The sequence below is a fragment of the Delphinapterus leucas genome, chromosome 10 (genome assembly GCF_059928025.1).
Source record: "Delphinapterus leucas isolate spDelLeu-1000000601 "Yukka" chromosome 10, BTC_Dleu_Yukka2, whole genome shotgun sequence".
Lineage (NCBI taxonomy): Eukaryota > Metazoa > Chordata > Mammalia > Artiodactyla > Monodontidae > Delphinapterus > Delphinapterus leucas.
This window is the reverse complement of record NC_143138.1, coordinates 103,682,906-103,700,257: the sequence shown is the minus strand read 5'-3', so window position 1 is coordinate 103,700,257 and position 17,352 is coordinate 103,682,906. Positions and strand designations below refer to the sequence as shown.

Genomic DNA, 17,352 nt, shown 5'->3' with positions numbered 1-17,352 from the left:
TCGGACCTGACCCCAGGGGACAACCTCCAGGCAACAGGCAGAGAAGGTCATTTAGAGGATTACCCTCTGGGCAGCCTGAGTCCCCGCCCTGACCCCGGGCAGAAATCCAGGGGGATGTCGGGTTTTTCCCCAGAGAAAGGACTGGGTTAACCTGCAGCCCCTCCTGGGTGTCGCCCCGGGACAAGGCCTGGCAAGCTCAGGGTGTGACACCTGTTCCCAAGCGTTCCCCTGTGTGCCCAGGGCTGGCTGCAGTGCTGCCTTCCCCAGAGCATGCCCGGGGGCATGAGACAATCCCCAGGGAACCTCCTGTTAACCACTGAGACTTGTTCTGAGGCACAGGACTTTTGTTTCTAAATTTCTCCTGCTTCCACCACGATCTGAACACAGACAGCATTTGGGACCAGGAGACTCTGTCCTCCTTGTCTGTTCCCCAGGCTAAATATACCCCAGCTTGTTGAAAATGGAGTAAGAACCAGATGTGCGGGATCTGGGGTGGGGGGGGTGGTCTGGCATTCTCACGTTTGGAGCGGGGAGCTGTCATCTTCCACAAGCCCATCTGTGCTCCAAGCCTTGGGTATCTCACGCTGGCTGGCTATAATGATTTTCAAAACCTCTCCATCAGGAACTGGCTGCCATGAAACAAACCTCTGGCCTGTCAAGCAGCCTCGCTCTGGGAGAATAGTCACAGAACAGGACACTGCCCTGTGCTCTGTGCCGTGGCAGTGTGACTCCACCCAGGGAAGGGTCCCCTCCTCCCCCTCAGCCAGGGTGGTCTCCAGGAGGCTGTCTGTCTTTGGGGTCCGTAAGAGTGAACCACTGGGAAGACCCAAAGGCCAGTCAGTGGGGCCTCACCTGACCCAGGGCCATCCCCATAGGGCGCCTCACCTGACCCAGGGCCATCCCTGCAGGGGGGCCTCACCTGACCCAGGACCATCCCCATAGGGTGCCTCACCTGACCCAGGGCCATCCCTGCAGGGCACCTCACCTGACCCAGGGCCATCCCCATAGGGCGCCTCACCTGACCCAGGGCCATCCCTGCAGGGGGCCTCACCTGACCCAGGGCCATCCCTGCAGGGGGCCTCACCTGACCCAGGGCCATCCCTGCAGGGCGCCTCACCTGACCCAGGGCCATCCCTATAGGGTGCCTCACCTGACCCAGGGCCATCCCCCTTGGGCCTCACCTGACCCAAGGCCTGCAGCGAGGTCTTTCCTAGTCCTGTGCGCCAAGAGGTATCACAAAGAAAAATGACCAAACTAAACCCCACCCACAAAAACAAACAGGCCACCAAAACAAAACAGGAAGCACAGAGAGCGTGTTCCCACGTGTGTGAAACACAGGGACCCACAGTGGTGTGCGCACCCGCAGAGATGCACAAACTCTGCTAAATGGCTGCCCGCCTGCAACCGTGAGGAGACTCCGCTCGTGCCCTTTCCCTCTCTCACATTTTGAACCGTATAGATACATTATTTTAAGAATGCGTCAATTAAATTTTAAACAAAGATTCCGTGAGGCTCCTTCAGAAGGCTGTCAGGCGAGACGTGGAGGGTAACCCCGTGGTCCGGGGGTGGCAGACGAATCACAGAATGTCAGTCAGAACTGCCGAAGCCTGGAGCAGAAACAGATTTCACGGGGAGGATGTGTCCTCTGGTCTGGGGGCAACGGGCAATCTCACTTGTCTCGGTTAATGAGAGGAGACTTGCACCCCGCCCGGGGACAGCTGGCTCCTGATTTGACAAGGTGATCTATTAGCGGCAGGCTCGGAAGGTCACGCTGGTGGCCTTGCCCAGAAGTTCCCCCTTTGCCAGTGACTCGGGGGAAAGCTTGTGGGCTCTACTTTGGGGCCCAGCTGCCCTGATCCCCTGGTGCACTTCATCCAAAAATCCCCACGGTCCTGGACTCTTCCCAAAGGGAAAACATCCACTTTCTTCTCTGGGGAAACACCCTTGATGGGGAGAGGAGAGGACAGCCCCAGATCCCAATCCACCACACTGGGGTGTGGACCTGGAGAGTCGCTCGTCCCTTCCAAGCCTCAGTCGTCCCGACCGTAAAACGCAGGCCTCGACCTCTCCTGGGGTGAGGGTGGGAGCCGAGGGAGATGATTCACGTGTGAGCCCAGCACGTGCCCGGCACTCACTGGGCAGAACGAATCACGAATCAAAGCATGCAGCGTGCCGTGGGGACCCCCTCTTTTTGCGATCCTGGTCTTGCTTACTCTACTCAGACCAGGACCACTGAATGATCCTGACCCACTCACTGCCTCACTCACCCCTCGTGCTCCTTTGAGAGTCCTGAGAACTGGCTCGGGGGCAGCAGTGTCCCCCAGCGACCAGGATAGACTGACCGTTGCTCGGGGAGACTCGGGGCTGGGATTCCCCACCCTCACCGGGTTACCCGTCTCTGAAACCTCAGGTCCATAATGTGTCAACAACCCGGCAGCCCTGCTGAGGCCACGAGTCCCATCTCCTTCCTCAGGGGGAGGAGGCCCAGCTCAACGCGGGAACCGCTGGGTTGCGCCGCGTGGAACATTACAGCCAGAAAAACAGAATGGAGGATCCGACAGGTCAGAGGTGAAAGTGCTCAGGGATGGAGAGCACTACAGCCAAGGCGCCGGCGCTGTCCCGTTAGTAACTGCCTGCAGCTCCGCTGTCCGCATGCCGTGGCCGATGCTGGCCAACGGTCCCCGGAAATGAGCTCCAGCCCAGCACATGGCTTGTTAACAGAGGCCCCTTCGCTGGATTCCTAACGCGCGTAACCTTTCCTCCTTCTAACGTTCACCAGAGAAACATGCACAAGCAGGAAGTCATTTTTCTTTTGCCTTTGGGAAAAAAAGTACCTGACTTGAGAAACTACAGGATTCCAGGGACAACAATGCTTGCTACTTGTCCAAACCTTATCACAATCGTGGGAGAAGCCCTTTCCCCCAGACTCTAGCTGTGAACGGACACCCCGGGGCCAGGGAAGCTGCAGGAGTCTCATGGAACCGGAAGTCCGTTTACCTTGAAAGTCGTGGCAGACTCGGGATTGGCAAGAACCAGCGGGGAGATCAGAACCATCCCGGAGAAGTGGCCGGGCCTCTCTGCGGCCGTGAGGATGGTGATGGCACCTCCCTGCAATGAGAACGGGCAGCATGTGGGTGTGGGCGTCGCCAGCATGGGCTCTTAACCGCCCCATCGCGGGTCTCCTGCTGGGCTGCAGTCCCGGCCCAGAGCCCCAAGGACGGTACCTTGGAATAGACACCCTCAAATGTTGGATAAACTAGACCTGCAATTACTTGCTTTCACATGTTTTTTTCTCCGGGTTTTCCAACAGCAAACATTTCAGGGAGATCTAAATAAGGTTCCTGCTTGTGGGCTGCAAGTTAAACAATAACATGTTTCTATTTCATTTCAAGCCCAAAGCTGGCAGACTCCCAACTCACCCATTCCGTCAGCCTTAACACGAGATCTGAAAAAATCTGCTGATAATAAGAGACTGCTACACTTTTCTTGTTTTCCTGGTTCAGTAAAGGTCCCAGAAATTTAGGTTCCAAGAAAAATAGTTAGTGAGCGTGGGTGGTGCTGAAGGCGTGCGGCCTTGGCTACTTGAAGCTGAAGGTGACCTGAACCAAGGGCTGACACCACACACGCTGACGAGGGCCAGGCAGGTAACAGACGCGCAGGAACAGAGCCCGACAGTGACCGGGCTGGAAGGGAGGGAAAAGTCACCCAGATTTCAAAACCAAGCAGCTCAAAACGTTCTTTGCCAGCCACTGGGGCAGGGGGTCTAGAGGCAGCTCCGGCCTGGATGCTGCCAGTTTGAGAAGCCCTGATTTATACATTAGAGTTGGCTGATCCTTAGGGGGTTTAATGTATTTAAAAGGTGAAAGGGATTTGGAATGACCTTTAAGGACTTGTTTCCTCTGGAACCCCGTCCTAATTCCCATGTGTACTGTGTGACTCTGAAACGGGCAGGACGCATAGGACCTGTGTTTCTCCACAGGCTGACTGAGGGGCCCTCCTGCCCTGAGACGCGGCCGTGCAGGGAGAAGTGCCCTTGGGGCCCCACCATGAAGTGGCACCTTCCTGGCGCCTTGGGCGGAGGTGAGCTTCTCTGGGGCTGCCTCCAAGATGCTGGCCCTCGTTTCCTGAGCATAAATTGTCTGGGAACTCCCAGAGGGGGCCGTGCTGCCCAGGCAGAGCGCGATGGGGCCAGAGGCAGGGCGGCCCCCTGCATCCCGGGACCCTCACCCTCCACCCACTGCAGGGCTGGGGCTGGGGCCCGGCTTGACTTAGAGGGCTCTTCCGTGGTCTACTCACCATGGAGTGGCCCAGGAGGAAGATGGGAAGCCCCGGGTGGTCCTTCTGCACAACGTCCACGTGCTGCAACACGTCCCTGATGAAAACCTGGAAGTCAGACACCACCATCCTCTCCCCCTCGCTCTGCCCGTGGCCGACTGGGAGAGAACAGGAAACAGAACCAGTTACCAGAGGCTGACTCCTGCCAAGCCCAGGGGTCTCCTCACGGAATTACGAGCCACTCTTTAGGGAGGACCCACCAAGCCCTTCCAAGAACTCTTGACCGTGGGAACTCTTCTCCCCCATTTTACAGACTAGGAAGTTGAAGCACAGAGAGGTTAAGGAACGTGCTGAAGATCACACAGCCAGAAGTCATGAGCCAGGATGTGAACATCACAAAGCCTGTCCACGCAGCCAGGATGCCTTCCTTGTGGCCGTATCCCAGGAAAAAAGAAAGGACAGGCACGTGGAGTCTCACTAGGCCTCGTTTCTCCCCAAGTGGCCAGAAACAAGACGGATGAGGCTTGGAATTCCCTGGGCTTTCCCAAGTCCTTGACCCTCACAGTTGTGTTTCCAAGCGTTAGCTTTTCACCAGGTAAAGTGCTGCATCCTGTCACCTCCCTTTACAGCTCTTGGTGAAGACAGTGCGACAGACATGACAGTCAAGTGCACCTGCCAGAACCTTCTCAGCGAAGCAGCCGTAAAACTAGGTCACGCTCCCTCCCTCCTGGATTGTACTGCCTGTCCCATATCCGTGCTGTTCACTTCCCTGCGTTCTTTCTGAGGGTCCCTCCACGCTCCCCTCTCGGAGGGACGTCAGTCGCCATAGAAACCACGCAACGTGAGGGTTTGAAAATTGCCAACAAGGAGGAGCTCCCAGAGCACACGGAAGCACAGCAAGCGGACCTGCCCAGAGCTGCAGTGACCACGCCGCCCGCTTCACGGACGGAGAGTGGAGGGGGTGCTCACAGCGGCTGGAACGGCTGGCCGCCCAGACCTCACACTCGGAAACCCTCTGTGTGGTCAGACCCCGAACTCCTGTTTCCTACTGTCCGTCCCCCACGAGTGCCCATCGCACACAGCCTTCTGTCACCCTCTCAGCGGCACCCTCAGTCCCCTTAAACTCATTTTTATCTTTTTTATTGTGGTAACACAGCATCTTCGCCATCTTCCAGTACAAGCTCAGCAGTATCGAGCACGTTCACGTTGCTGCACAACCGTCGCCACCATACGCACCCCCAGAACCTTCCCACCTTCCTCAGACTAAAACCTCATGCTCCTGGCGCAGGCTGAACTGCATCCCCCTTCCCCACTCCCTTCACGTGCTGAAGTCCTAATCCCCACAGCTCAGAACATGACTGTATTTGGAGACAGGTCTTTAAAGAGGTGATTAAGTTAAAATGAGGTCACTGGCCTTGCCCCTAAACCAATCTGACTGGTGTCCTTGTAAGAGAAGGAGATTAGGACACAGACACACACAGAGGGACGCCCGTCTGCAAGCCCTGGGGAGAGGCCTCAGGAGGAACCAGCCCTGTCGACACCTTCATCTTGGACTTCCGGCCTCCAGAACTTTCAGAAAATAAGTTGCTACCGTTTACGTCACTCAGCCTGGGGTACTTTGTTATGGCAGCCCAAGCTGACTGATACACCCACTAAACAATACTCCCCTACCCCACCTGCCGTCCTTGGAAAACAGTTCAGTAGTGAAATGGCCAGAGTATTATGTTTAATACTGCCATTTAAAAGATATATTTATTTATTTATTTATTTATTTTTGGCTGCATTGGATCTTCGTTGCTGTGCGCGGGCTTTCTCTAGTTGCGGCGAGCAGGGGCTACTCTTCGTTGCGGTGCACGGGCTTCTCATGGCGGTGGCTTCTCTCGTTGTGGAGCACGGACTCTAGGCACGCGGGCTTCAGCAGTTGTGGCTCATGGGCTCCAGAGCGCAGGCTCAGTAGTTGTGGCGCACGGGCTTAGCTGCTCCGCGGCATGTGGGATCTTCCCCGACCAGGGCTCAAACCCACGTCCCCTGCACTGGCAGGCGGATTCTTAACCACTGCGCCACCAGGAAAGCCCCAGAGTATTATGTTTAAAGTTCGAATTATTACAAATACGTGATCGTTATTTTCTCTGTGTGCTTATGTTACTAATTTGATATACGATTAGATTCATTAGTTTCGAAATAAATTTGTTCACAACTATAGATTCTGCTGTTTTACTTTGCATTTTCTTTTGTGAATACGTAAACATTTACCTGGCTCAAAAGTTAGAAAAATAAAAAAAAAGATTCATCCAGGGACATCTTGCTGCTGCTCCTGCCTCCTCTACCTCTCCCCTCTCGCGCCCCATGGCTCATCATTTTGACTATCCTCTGTTTTTTCTTTCAAAGCAATTGTTTTTGCAAAAATAATTATCTTTTTTTTTTTTTTTTTTACATAGAAGGCAGCATGCTACAGGCCCACCCTATTCTGTGCCAGTTTTTTTCCCTTTTAACGTATTCTGGAGGTTATTTCGTATCACAAACAGGCCAAGAGTTCTTCCTCTGTCTTAGGGCTGTGCAGTGCTCCTCTGTGTGGGTGGAGTACAGATTATTCTGGCCATCTCTCATCAAAACCCATTTGTGTGACATCCAACCTCTCGTTTATTAAACACCGGACTGTAACGAATCACTGGGAATGTTTTATTCCATCTTTGTGAAGGTGTGCCTTCAGGGTGTATGTCTAGGTGGCAAGGTTGTTTGGTTGAAAGGTGCATGCAGGTGCCATTTCAGTAGAAGTCGCCCACTTGCCGTCCACGTGGGATGTGCTGAGTTGAATCTAGCAGCCTCCCAACAAAGCAGGTCGTTCAGTGTTTGTATTCTTGCCCTTAAGACAGAGGAGAAAGTATAGGTCGAACATCTCCTTACATTTCAAGAGTCACTTGTATTTCTTTTCTGGTAAACTGAGAACTTCTGTCTTTGCTTGCAGGGTTTTGCATTTCTTGATATTTAAGAGCTCTTTGTATATGAACTGGTCATTTGTCCTTTGACTTGATGTTGTGTTTAAGCTACAGAAGATTTTTATTTGAAAAACTTATCAATCTTGGGACTTCCCTTGTGCTGCATTGGTTAAGAATCCGCCTGCCAATGCAGGGGACACGGGTTTGATCCCTGGTCCCGGAGGATCCCACATGCCGTGGAACAACTAAGCTCATGCGTCACAACTACTGAGCCTGTGCTCTAGAGCCCATGAGCCACAACTACTGAAGCCTGCACGCCTAGGGCCCGTGCTCTGCAGCAGGAGAAGACGCCGCAATGAGAAGCCCGCGCACCACAATGAAGAGTAGCCCCCGCTCGCCGCAACTAGAGAAAACCCGCACGCAGCAACGAAGACCCAATGCAGCCAAAAATAAATAAATAAAAAATAAATTCATTTAAAAAAAAAACAGCTCGAGCACTAGTTGCTTTAAAAAAAAAAACCCTTAAAAATTATCAATCTTTTCTTTTTATGGCTTCTGAGTTTTGATTCTTAGTTATAAAAGCCTTCTCTACTCCAGGGGTATAAAGGAACTCAGCATTTTTTCTATGAGTTCCTTTATGGTTTCATTTCTTGTGGGCGGGGGGAAAACATATACATAACATAAAATTTACATTAACCTTTTTTTTTTTTTTTGGCCATGCCGCACGGCATGTGGGATCTTAGTTCCCCGACCAGGGATCAAACCCATGCCCCCTGCAGTGGAAGCGCTGAGTCTTAACCACTGGACAACCAGGAAGTCCTACATTAACCATTCTCAGGTGCACAGCTCAGTGGCATCAAGTACATTCACACTTTTGTGCAACCATTGCCACCATCATCTCCAGATTTGGTTTCATTTTCTACATGTTAATCTTTGATCCACCTGCAGCTTATCGTGGTACCTGGTATGAGACACGATCTCTTTCCTGACGGTTCTTTTCTTCTTAAAATCGAGGTGAAGTTCACATAACACAACGTTAACCATTGTGAAGTGTGCCAATTCGATGGCATTTTGTATATTCACAACGCTGTTCAACCACCTCTATCAAGTTCCTAAATGGTTCTTAATTGTTCTAGTGGAATTTATGAAGAAGTCCCTCATCACCTCACTGAACTGTGGCGCCCCCCCGATCCCATGTGAAGGTTCCCCAGACTGGAGCCTGGCCTGTTTTTGGAGGGCTGCTCGGTTCTGCTGGCCTGCCTGCTCACAAGTCAGCCCCCATGACGAGGGCGCTGCAGTGCTACCCGCCCCGGCCGCCCCGCAGGCCCTCCCGCGCTCCTCTCCACTGTCCCGTGGCTGCCTCTCCCCGCGACGCACGCTGTGCGCCGCGCCCCGCCCGCGCCCGCGCCTGCCCGCTCTCCCCGCTCTGGCAAGTTCCTCCCAGAGCTGCAGATCCACCTCGTGAACCCCTGGTCAGAAGAATCCCCCGACTGTCCTGTTGATCCTCAAACAGCTTCCAAAGTGGCTCTGCTCCCAGGTTCCATTCACCTTCTGAATCATTCAGGCTCAAAACAGGCCTGCTATCTTTGACCTTCATTCTACCCTATGTCGAGCTGGTCCCCAAACCCTTCCAGATTTCTAGGTCCTCGGCCTCCTGGATCGGCCTGCTCCTTTGCATGCCTACGCCACTAGCAGGGGGTGAGACGCTCATCGCCTTTTCCCTGGCGACAGCTTCCCACCCAGCCCCCCGCTGCCCTAACCCCCTCTGCACCCCTCTGGAAGCTGCTCTGATCCTGCAGGGGTCAGAGTCTCCACTGTTTCAGAGCTCGGTCCGCGTGTGCCAGCCCAGTTTTCGGGGCCTCTGGTAAAGGCTCCTACTGGTCCTGCTCCCTCACTAGAAAGCACAATCGGAACCACACTCACACCTCCCCGCCCGCTGTCCCTCAAAGCACATCCACGCTTTTCCGCTACGCCTCTCATACAGCAGCCCCCTGCTGCGGGGCCCTCAGCCCTGCACCAAGCCAGGAGCAAACCCTTCAAGGCCAATCGCCACTCCTGATCCTTCCACGGAGTCAATTCCCTCCACACAGGTGCAAGTTTCCCCTTCCCCCTCAACCAGGTCTTGTCTCTATCACAGGTGAGCTGACCGGAGCTCCCCCCGCTCCTCTCCTCCAGCACCACTCCTCCCCCATGGACCGAGGGGCCCTAGAGCCCGGCTGACAAGAAGCTCTGATGGGTGGCTGGTGGCCCCCACTGCACTGCGCTGTGGGAAACTGGTGACGTCTGCCATGGGCTCGGGGAGGAGGCTGGGCCCGCATGTGCCCCACACCCGCCAGGGCTGACCTCGGGATCGAGGATCCCATTCTGTTCTTCTGCACATTCCTCAGGGCTCCTCGCAATGGCCTGGCATGGGGGGCAGGTGCCTGCTATACACCTGCTGAAATGAACTGTAGCCAGGATTTCCATAATGGCCACTCACCAGAGATTCATCTCCATCACCCTGGCCACACTGATGGATACATTTCCTTTCCCGCCACGTACACTGAGCAACAGTTCTGCATTTGCAATGAAAATCCTTTTCCTCATATTTTTTAAAAGAAAGAACCCTGCGCCACAGGCCTTAATCCAGCATATTTTTGTTTTGTTTGCCCTGATTCTGCTATGTACTGTGTTTTTTAGTTTCTGTATTTTGATGCTTTACCATCTGGTTAAAGCTGGCCCTGGAGGGACCGCTGCTCCCAGGGTTAGCGAATTTCTAGAGACAGGAAAGAACTGGCCTGTGAGCTGGCCTTTCACATGCAAACCAACCCGCCCAGAGCCTGCATCACACCTCTCACTTTCTGGGCTACCCTCCTGCTGTCCTTGTCACCCAGGGCCAGGTACCGGACAAGCAGGGCAGCCCCTGAGCCCGCGAGCCCACTGAAGTTATTCAAACCAACCAATCCTCAGCCTGCTCAGCCTGCCTCACCATTCCTTCTCGTAGAAAATGCAGTAACGGCTCCCATCTACACTCCCCCCACTCCCTCTGCCTCCTGACCAGCCCTGGTGCTTCCCTGAGTGGCCCTGTATGGCGTGCCCTGCCCCCTTTCTAGGGAATTGTGAATATAATAAATTGTCCCTCATGACAGCCATTTCCGTGTCTGTGTGTCTCACCACATCTGATTAAAACCAATCCCAAGGACCCTTAAAACACTCTAGCGTCGTATTCCGTGCACAGTTAAGTAGTTAATAATTCTTTGTTGAATGATGAAATAATCCCCGTCTCTTTGTCTCATACAAAATATTTCTACCTGAAAATAACTTTCCACGGCACCACCATGTGCTAAAGAGATCGTGAGGAAGTATCCAGAAAGCTGATGATCCCGTTAAAGCTGGAATAGGAAGAAATGAGCATCTGACTTCCCTTTTCTTAGGGAACCAGTTCTACTCACTTGATCCTCACAACCCCATGAATTAGAGATTCTTTCCCCCATTTTCTAGCAGACAAAACTGACCCTCGGACAGACTGGATGGAGCTCATCCTCCCGGTGAGTTACAGGCCGAGCAAGGGCTCAAGCACTGATTTCAGACCCCAAATCTGGTGCTTTTACTGCCACTTGCCTTGCCAACAAGGAGACCAGGGCCTCGCGGCACGGCTGGATCTGACCCAGGGAAGTCTGATTCCAGAGCCCACCCCCTACACGGTGGTGACTCAACACGCTGCCTCTGTGCTCTTCTATTCTACCCCTAAATCTACCTCAAACGTTCTTCCTGTTTTAATCAGAAGAGATGGGTGCGTGTGACTGAAAACACAGGCAGGCATTCACACCAGGCCCGCAAGTCTAAACGATGAGATGGTTTCCTCCAGACGCTGGGGTACCAGGCTCCCAATTTTGCCATTTTCACAGCAAAAGCATCGCCACATGCCCTGTCTGGTGAGGGGTCCACAGCAGGGCCCTAACTGTGGACCACACGCTCCCCACTGGGGGGGTCTGCACAAACAGAGATTTCTCATTTCTCGCCTCTGCTCCTTTGGAGGCTCCAAGCAGACAGCATTTCCCTGACCCAGGCTCTAGCGACATGGCTTTGTCTCCCTGGGAAAATCTGACCAGTAAGAGGACGGACTTCCTTCCATCCCGCGGGGGGCTGGCCCTGCATTCCTGGCCGGCGCACAGGCCAGCACGAAGGAGGAGGGGGACTCCTGTGGGACGTGCGGTTCAGGCCAGCGAGACAGACGGTCACTGTGGCGCCTCTGGCCTCAAGAACCACAGGACTGGATGGGCAGGAGCCACGTGTGGGAATCACAGCCACACAGACCCAGAGGGAGAATAAAGCCACTTGGACGAGCTCCGGTGTAACAGAGCACTGTGAGGGGCCGGGAGGAGACCTGATTGAGCTCCCGTGTCCAAACTTAAAGGGCGCCACTAGCCCGTATATGTTACACAGAGAGAAGCCGGTACAACCACTTTGGAAGCCTATCTGGCATCTCGCAAGGTTGGAATTCCATACTTTACAACCCAGCCGTTCCACCCCCAGGCATTCATACACCCAAGAGAAATTCCTGTGCAGGCACCATAGGAGGCGGGGTAACATCCTTCACTACAGCCTGTTGTCACAGCTGGAGAATGGACACATTGCAGCTAAAGGGATTATTCTACAGTAGTGAAAAAAATGAATAAACGAAAGCTACATGTAGGAAACTTAGAAACAAAATACAAAGTGAAAAAAAGAAAGGTATTCAAGTTTAGCCATTTTATAGAAAGCTAAAAAAAAAAAATCAAAAAAGAAAACGAAAAAACAAGCAAAAGCAAACTATATCTATTTTTAGAGAGCCAAACCTATGTGATTAAAGCACAGAATAAAAAAGCAAGGGAATGAAACACAAATTTTAAGATGGTAGTTACCGCTAGTCACTTGCCCATCTGTAAAACTAGGAGACATCTCCTGACCTCATCGTAAAGCTGCTGGAATAAATGAACCAGAGCAGCACACCCGGCAAGTAGTGGGTCTTCACCAAACGCTCCCTTCCATCCCCACACAGTCTCAGAGGAGAAAACCCGTAAGTTGTCGTGGTGTTTAGGGCTCTTCCCCATCAGAGGTTCTTCTGCATGTCTAACCTGTATTTCTCCTCTGCATAATCATGGCTTGCTTTCGCCTTGGTTTCCTTCTAACTAAAAATAAATTTAACATCTAACAGAACTTTTCTCCTCAAAACATTAAGGTAGGTCTGTTCAGTCCCCACCAGACGACAGAAGCTCCCATGTGGCGCCTGACAGTTGTTTGGAGCTTCTGCAACCCACAGAAAAACATGAGAACTGGGCAACCCACGTTTAACCTCTGTTGAAACTGCAACAAATGCTACTTTTAGAAAGCAAAGGAGATCACCCATGGTGAAGTGAACTGCTTTAGAAAGAAGCACAGATCCCTTTCTCCAGGATGGGAGACGCTGTATTGTTAATATTTAGGAAGCAGAACTTTCTGAAAGCCTTGGAGATGCCAGCAACTAAAACCAGCTGAAGTCAGGACCCCAGAGCTTTCAGCAAAGACAGAAGGTGGTCAGCGTTTCTCAACCACAGAGAGTCAATGGAAGCGACCACAGAGCGAGCGGGCAGGAGAAACGGCCCCTTCCGCCCCTGACAAAGGGCCAGCTCTGCACACTGAGGCCCCGGCAGGGCCCGGCAGGGGACAGGCCCTTACACACCTGGGTACTGAAACAACACTACTGCAAGTTCAAATTCAGCTAAGATGTTACAAAGGCGAGAAGAGGAGCACATATTAGCTCCCGCCCCGTGCCAGCCCCTGGACCCGTGGCTCCTCCTGTTTGATGACAACAGCGCAAATCTCGAGGAAGAGTCACCACCCCATTTAAGGACCAGGAGGACCAGGGAAGGACGGGATATGGAGGACAGAGCTGAGCGTGGAGGTCAGGAGTCAGCTCCACCTCACCTCCCTGTGAGCTTGGGCAGGTGACTTCACCTCGGCCGGCTCAGCCTCCCCGCCTGCACAAAGGGGCGCTCGTGGACCCCACTCCACAGGGTGCGTGGGGAGTCAGGGGGAGTGAGGCACGGTGGTCAGCCCTGAGTGCAGCACACAGCAAGCACTCAGTAACGGCTCACTGTATCGCTGGTCAGGGGAGGACGCAGGCGGGGACCCAGAGCAGCCCTGCGTTCTCTGGGCAGTGTTCCCTGCCGTTTTCAACTCCAGGACACACCAGCTACCCCCAGGACACAGTGAAAGCATCCCCGATCCTCAAGCCCGGCGTTAATTATGCACCAGCATCACTACTGCACACGAGGCTATGAAATCAGGAGATGAGGGTGAGGTCGGCGTGCCGGCAGTTCCGGGAGTCTGGACCTTTCCTGTTGATTCCTCAAGCAGACGCAGGGGCAAATATACCCCAAGTCTCTGCTTCTTAAGGAGCCAGTGGGGGTCCCGTGGGATCACCGCGTGGGGTGGAGGCTGGGGGCCTGGAGTCCGGCCTCAGGCATCCTCCACCCTCTGGCGTTGTCAGAGCAACAGACAAGGCAGCAGGAGGCCTTGTGCCAAGGCCATCGGCTGGACCGTGGGCGTCCTGCTGGCCCCGACCAACCCCCACCCCAGGCCTCCCTTGAAAGGGTTAGAGATGGGCCATCTGGGTGCGAGGCTCGGCTCCCTGCGGAGGGTGGAGCTCGGTCCCGGGGGGAGCAGGCAGGAGGGTGGCGGTGGGGCCCCAGACGAGGGCGCCTGGTCCCCAGACGCCATGGGGCAGCGACTCTGGAGGGGCGGCAGCCACAGCCACGTGGGGCAAATTTAAATTCACTAAAGTGCAAACCGTCAAAACGCAGGTCCTCAGCCTCACCAGCCCCATCACGGAACGTTCCGTTAGGCAGCGTCGAAAACAATTTCTATTGCGGAGGTGCCATGTGGAAAGAGGAAAAACACCTGGATCCGTTGGCCTGTATTTAAAATGTTACTTAAATAATAAAACCCTGCACCCCTCCTCTGATTACAGAAGTAACACACGTTCACGGCCGATTTCTGGGGGAGCCAGGAAAGCGTCGGGCAGCCCGAGTGCGGGTCACGGGACGGCTCTGGGGTCAGACGTCCTTGGACCTAACCCGGCCCCGCAGGGTGCAGCCTCCTGCACGGTTTCAGCTCCTCTGGGCCCCTGTCTCCTCACCCCCGCTCCCTGGACTGTGGGAAACGTGAACCGAGACCACCTGTGTGAAGTGCACAGGTCAGGGCTGGGCACAAAGTGGACGGCAAATATTAGCTGTGGAAATGAAAAATTAACCACAAAAAAGCAACGGGGACTTCCCTGGTGGTCAGGGGGTCCGGGTTCGATCCCTGCTCAGGGAACTAGAGCCCACAGGCCGGCCGCAACTAAGAGCCCGCATGCAGCAACTGAAGATCCCGCACGCCACAGCTAAGACCCGGTGCAGCCAAACAAACAAACAATTTTTTTTTCTAAAGCAACAAACCAGTCCTGCCCTCGCCAAGCAGGAGTAAACACAACGGAAGTCTGGTCTCATTTCCGGAGCGGCCAAAGTGAACTGGACCAGCTGACCTGGGACACCCTCCAGCACACATCACCGGGAGAAAAAGAGCTCAGATTGTGAGGGGTGCCTCCACTGTCACCACCGATGTTTTCAACAACCCATAAAACCATACTGTCTATTCCCTGTCCTGCCTGTGGCCCGGGGGCTACCTCGGCAGGGTCAGGGCCGGCTGGCATGGCCTCCTGGCTCTTCCCAGCCAGCCTGAGTTCTCGCAGACAAGACGAAGCCACCGCGTCCTCTGCCGGGCGAGAGGCTCACGCTGGGGCACCCATGGGCCTCCCAGTGGGGCAGAGGGTCCTGGTGGAGGTGGCCAGGAGTGCTTTCCAGCCAGAGCAGCCGGGAGTACAACCGGACTCCTCGTTCAGTCAACACCCTCATCTCCCATCCAGGCGGTACACGTCAGGATGGGGTTGGGGAGGTCAGTCCTGCAGTTGACAAGAGTCCTCTGTAGGGGCTGCTGCAGGAAGAAGGTAAAAGCCGACCACTTCAACTGGAACACACGCTTCCCAATTACCTGTTGGGTGTCCGGTCTTGGCTAGGCTCTGGGGCAGGGGGCTGATTTTCAACTTAACACATAAGACTGTAATATTTCCCCCACTTTCACACAAAATTTATACTTGGGATTTATACTGACTGCATGATGTCCCATCAGGGGGATAAAAATCCAAACTCACGTTACTTGCAATGGTGGAGCACTGAGGTTGCCAGCAATGTTTGCTATCCTAAATAACACTGAGATGAACATCTTTTCACAGATATTTATAGAACTGTCAGGATAAACTTGCCAAGATGGGATTTCTAGATCAAAAGATATGAATATTTTGGGGAGTCCCCATTCATAGAACCAAAAATGCATTCCAACTTGAGAATTTCCGTTGTCCCCAGCCAAGCACAGAAATTTGAATTTCCTCACGTCCTTGTCCACACCGGGAGTTACAGCTCTTTGTTTATTAGAGGAGGTAGCAAACCCACTTTCTTCCCATCACGGTACTTTGCTTCCAGGTAAAAACCCTATGGAAAGCTACTGTTTCGGTCTGAAGAACTTGTAATCAAATGTTTTTCTCTCCTCTTTTAAAGGCAGTTCATTTCTCTACCTGTGGTAGGGAGAGAGCCACAGAACACATAGTGACCCAAACAATGGTTCGTAAGATAACCAGGGCTCTGGGCTGAGCCAGGTGGAAGCCCCCACTGCCAGGAGCAGCTGTGTGACTACTTGGGCCACACCAGGTGCCCCCAGAAGAGATGTGACAGAAAGCACACACATTCCAGGTCCAGCAGGTTTCCCTGAGACTGTTCTGTAGTTTCTGCTTCCACTGAGTTCCCCTCAATGCTCTTTTGGAACGAGGGTGCCAGAATCCCCATAGATCCTCCCTACCTTAGGCCGCAACGTGATCACGCTACTTAAAATTTAGCCATCGGGGTTTCAAAGCCCGTTTCTAACGAAGGTCTGGCTTGCTTTCCGCGCTCCTGGGACAGTCCCCAATCGTGGGATTTCATGTTGCAGAAGTCCCATGAGCAACAGCATTCTATACTGAAGTGTAAGGACACGAGGCCAAAGACAAGTTAAAAGTAGAGGAGCTGCATCCTTCAGCTAAAAGGCCACCAAAAATCACGTTCAGACATCAGCCGACACAGTCCGCTGATGCTAAAAACGCCCTTGTGAGGCTCCAAGAGCAGACAGTGTGGGACAAAAGGACACTCGGAGGGCGAAGGGCTCACAGGCGATTTGGTGCAGGCTGTACAGGACCTTCGTGCTGCCTCTCGGGGAATACCGTGTGATCCGGGAGGTTCTGCTTCTGTCTGTCTCTCTCTAAAAAAAGTGCATATGGCAGAAAGTCCAAGATCACAGCTTGCTGGCCTGGAAAACAGTTTGTTTCCCTCAACAAAAGCCATTTCCTCCTTTTCTGTTTGCTGATGGTCCAGGCTTCCATCATGGACACCTGGACCAACACGCTTTCATCTCCTGAACTCCTGCTGCACGAGCTCCCCTCAATGGGAGGAGAAAAGGGAGTTCCCTGCGGCATCCATGCACAAGCTCGACTGTACGAAGGACACAAAGAGAGAAATTAATTTCTCTACTAATTGACAACAGCTTGAAAAAGGTATAAAGATGCCAGAATTCAGCATATGGGCTACGGAAACACATTTCGGCTCAGATATTTTTTTTTTTGAGCTGTTACAACATGCTTTATAATATAACCAGCTAAAAGGCTGTTAACGGTGCAGCGTTTCAGAAATAATGCATTCTCAGGATTTCATATTTAGAGGGTTTATTTGAAAACATCCTACTCTCCACTGCATAAATAAGAGGAAGCATGACCAAGAGTGTCATAACTATGGCTCGTGGTGTCTAGCGAGATGATCTTCCTTTTGTATCAAGCTGCAGGATGACTGGGCGAGGCCAGTTCCCCCGTGCGATCAGCCACCCCTTCCCACACATCACGTTCCTTTCCTGTCTCTTGAGCAGGCAGGGCTCTGGGCGACTCTGGGTGACGCAGAATCACCCAGAGCTACCAGACCTTTCACCCAGATCTCTCGATGAAAGCTGAACACATACAGAAAGTGCCCGTGGCTTATAAACAGGCAACAGCTGTGGGGCAGGGCGAGGCATTCACAACGGCAAC

General features: G+C 53.3%; 1 protein-coding gene across 2 annotated transcripts in view; it reads right to left on the bottom strand.

Moving 5' to 3' along the window:
* The window catches only part of MGLL (monoglyceride lipase), a 104,033-nt gene that overhangs the window by 21,370 nt on the left and 65,311 nt on the right, over positions 1 to 17,352 (bottom strand). For both annotated transcript variants that reach the window (XM_022562571.3, XM_022562568.3), the window contains exons 4-5: positions 4,297 to 4,433; positions 2,998 to 3,108 (exon numbers count right to left, since the gene is read on the bottom strand). In XM_022562571.3, the coding sequence (XP_022418279.1) occupies positions 2,998 to 3,108; positions 4,297 to 4,433 (248 nt within the window). The remainder of the gene's footprint in view (positions 1 to 2,997; positions 3,109 to 4,296; positions 4,434 to 17,352) is intronic.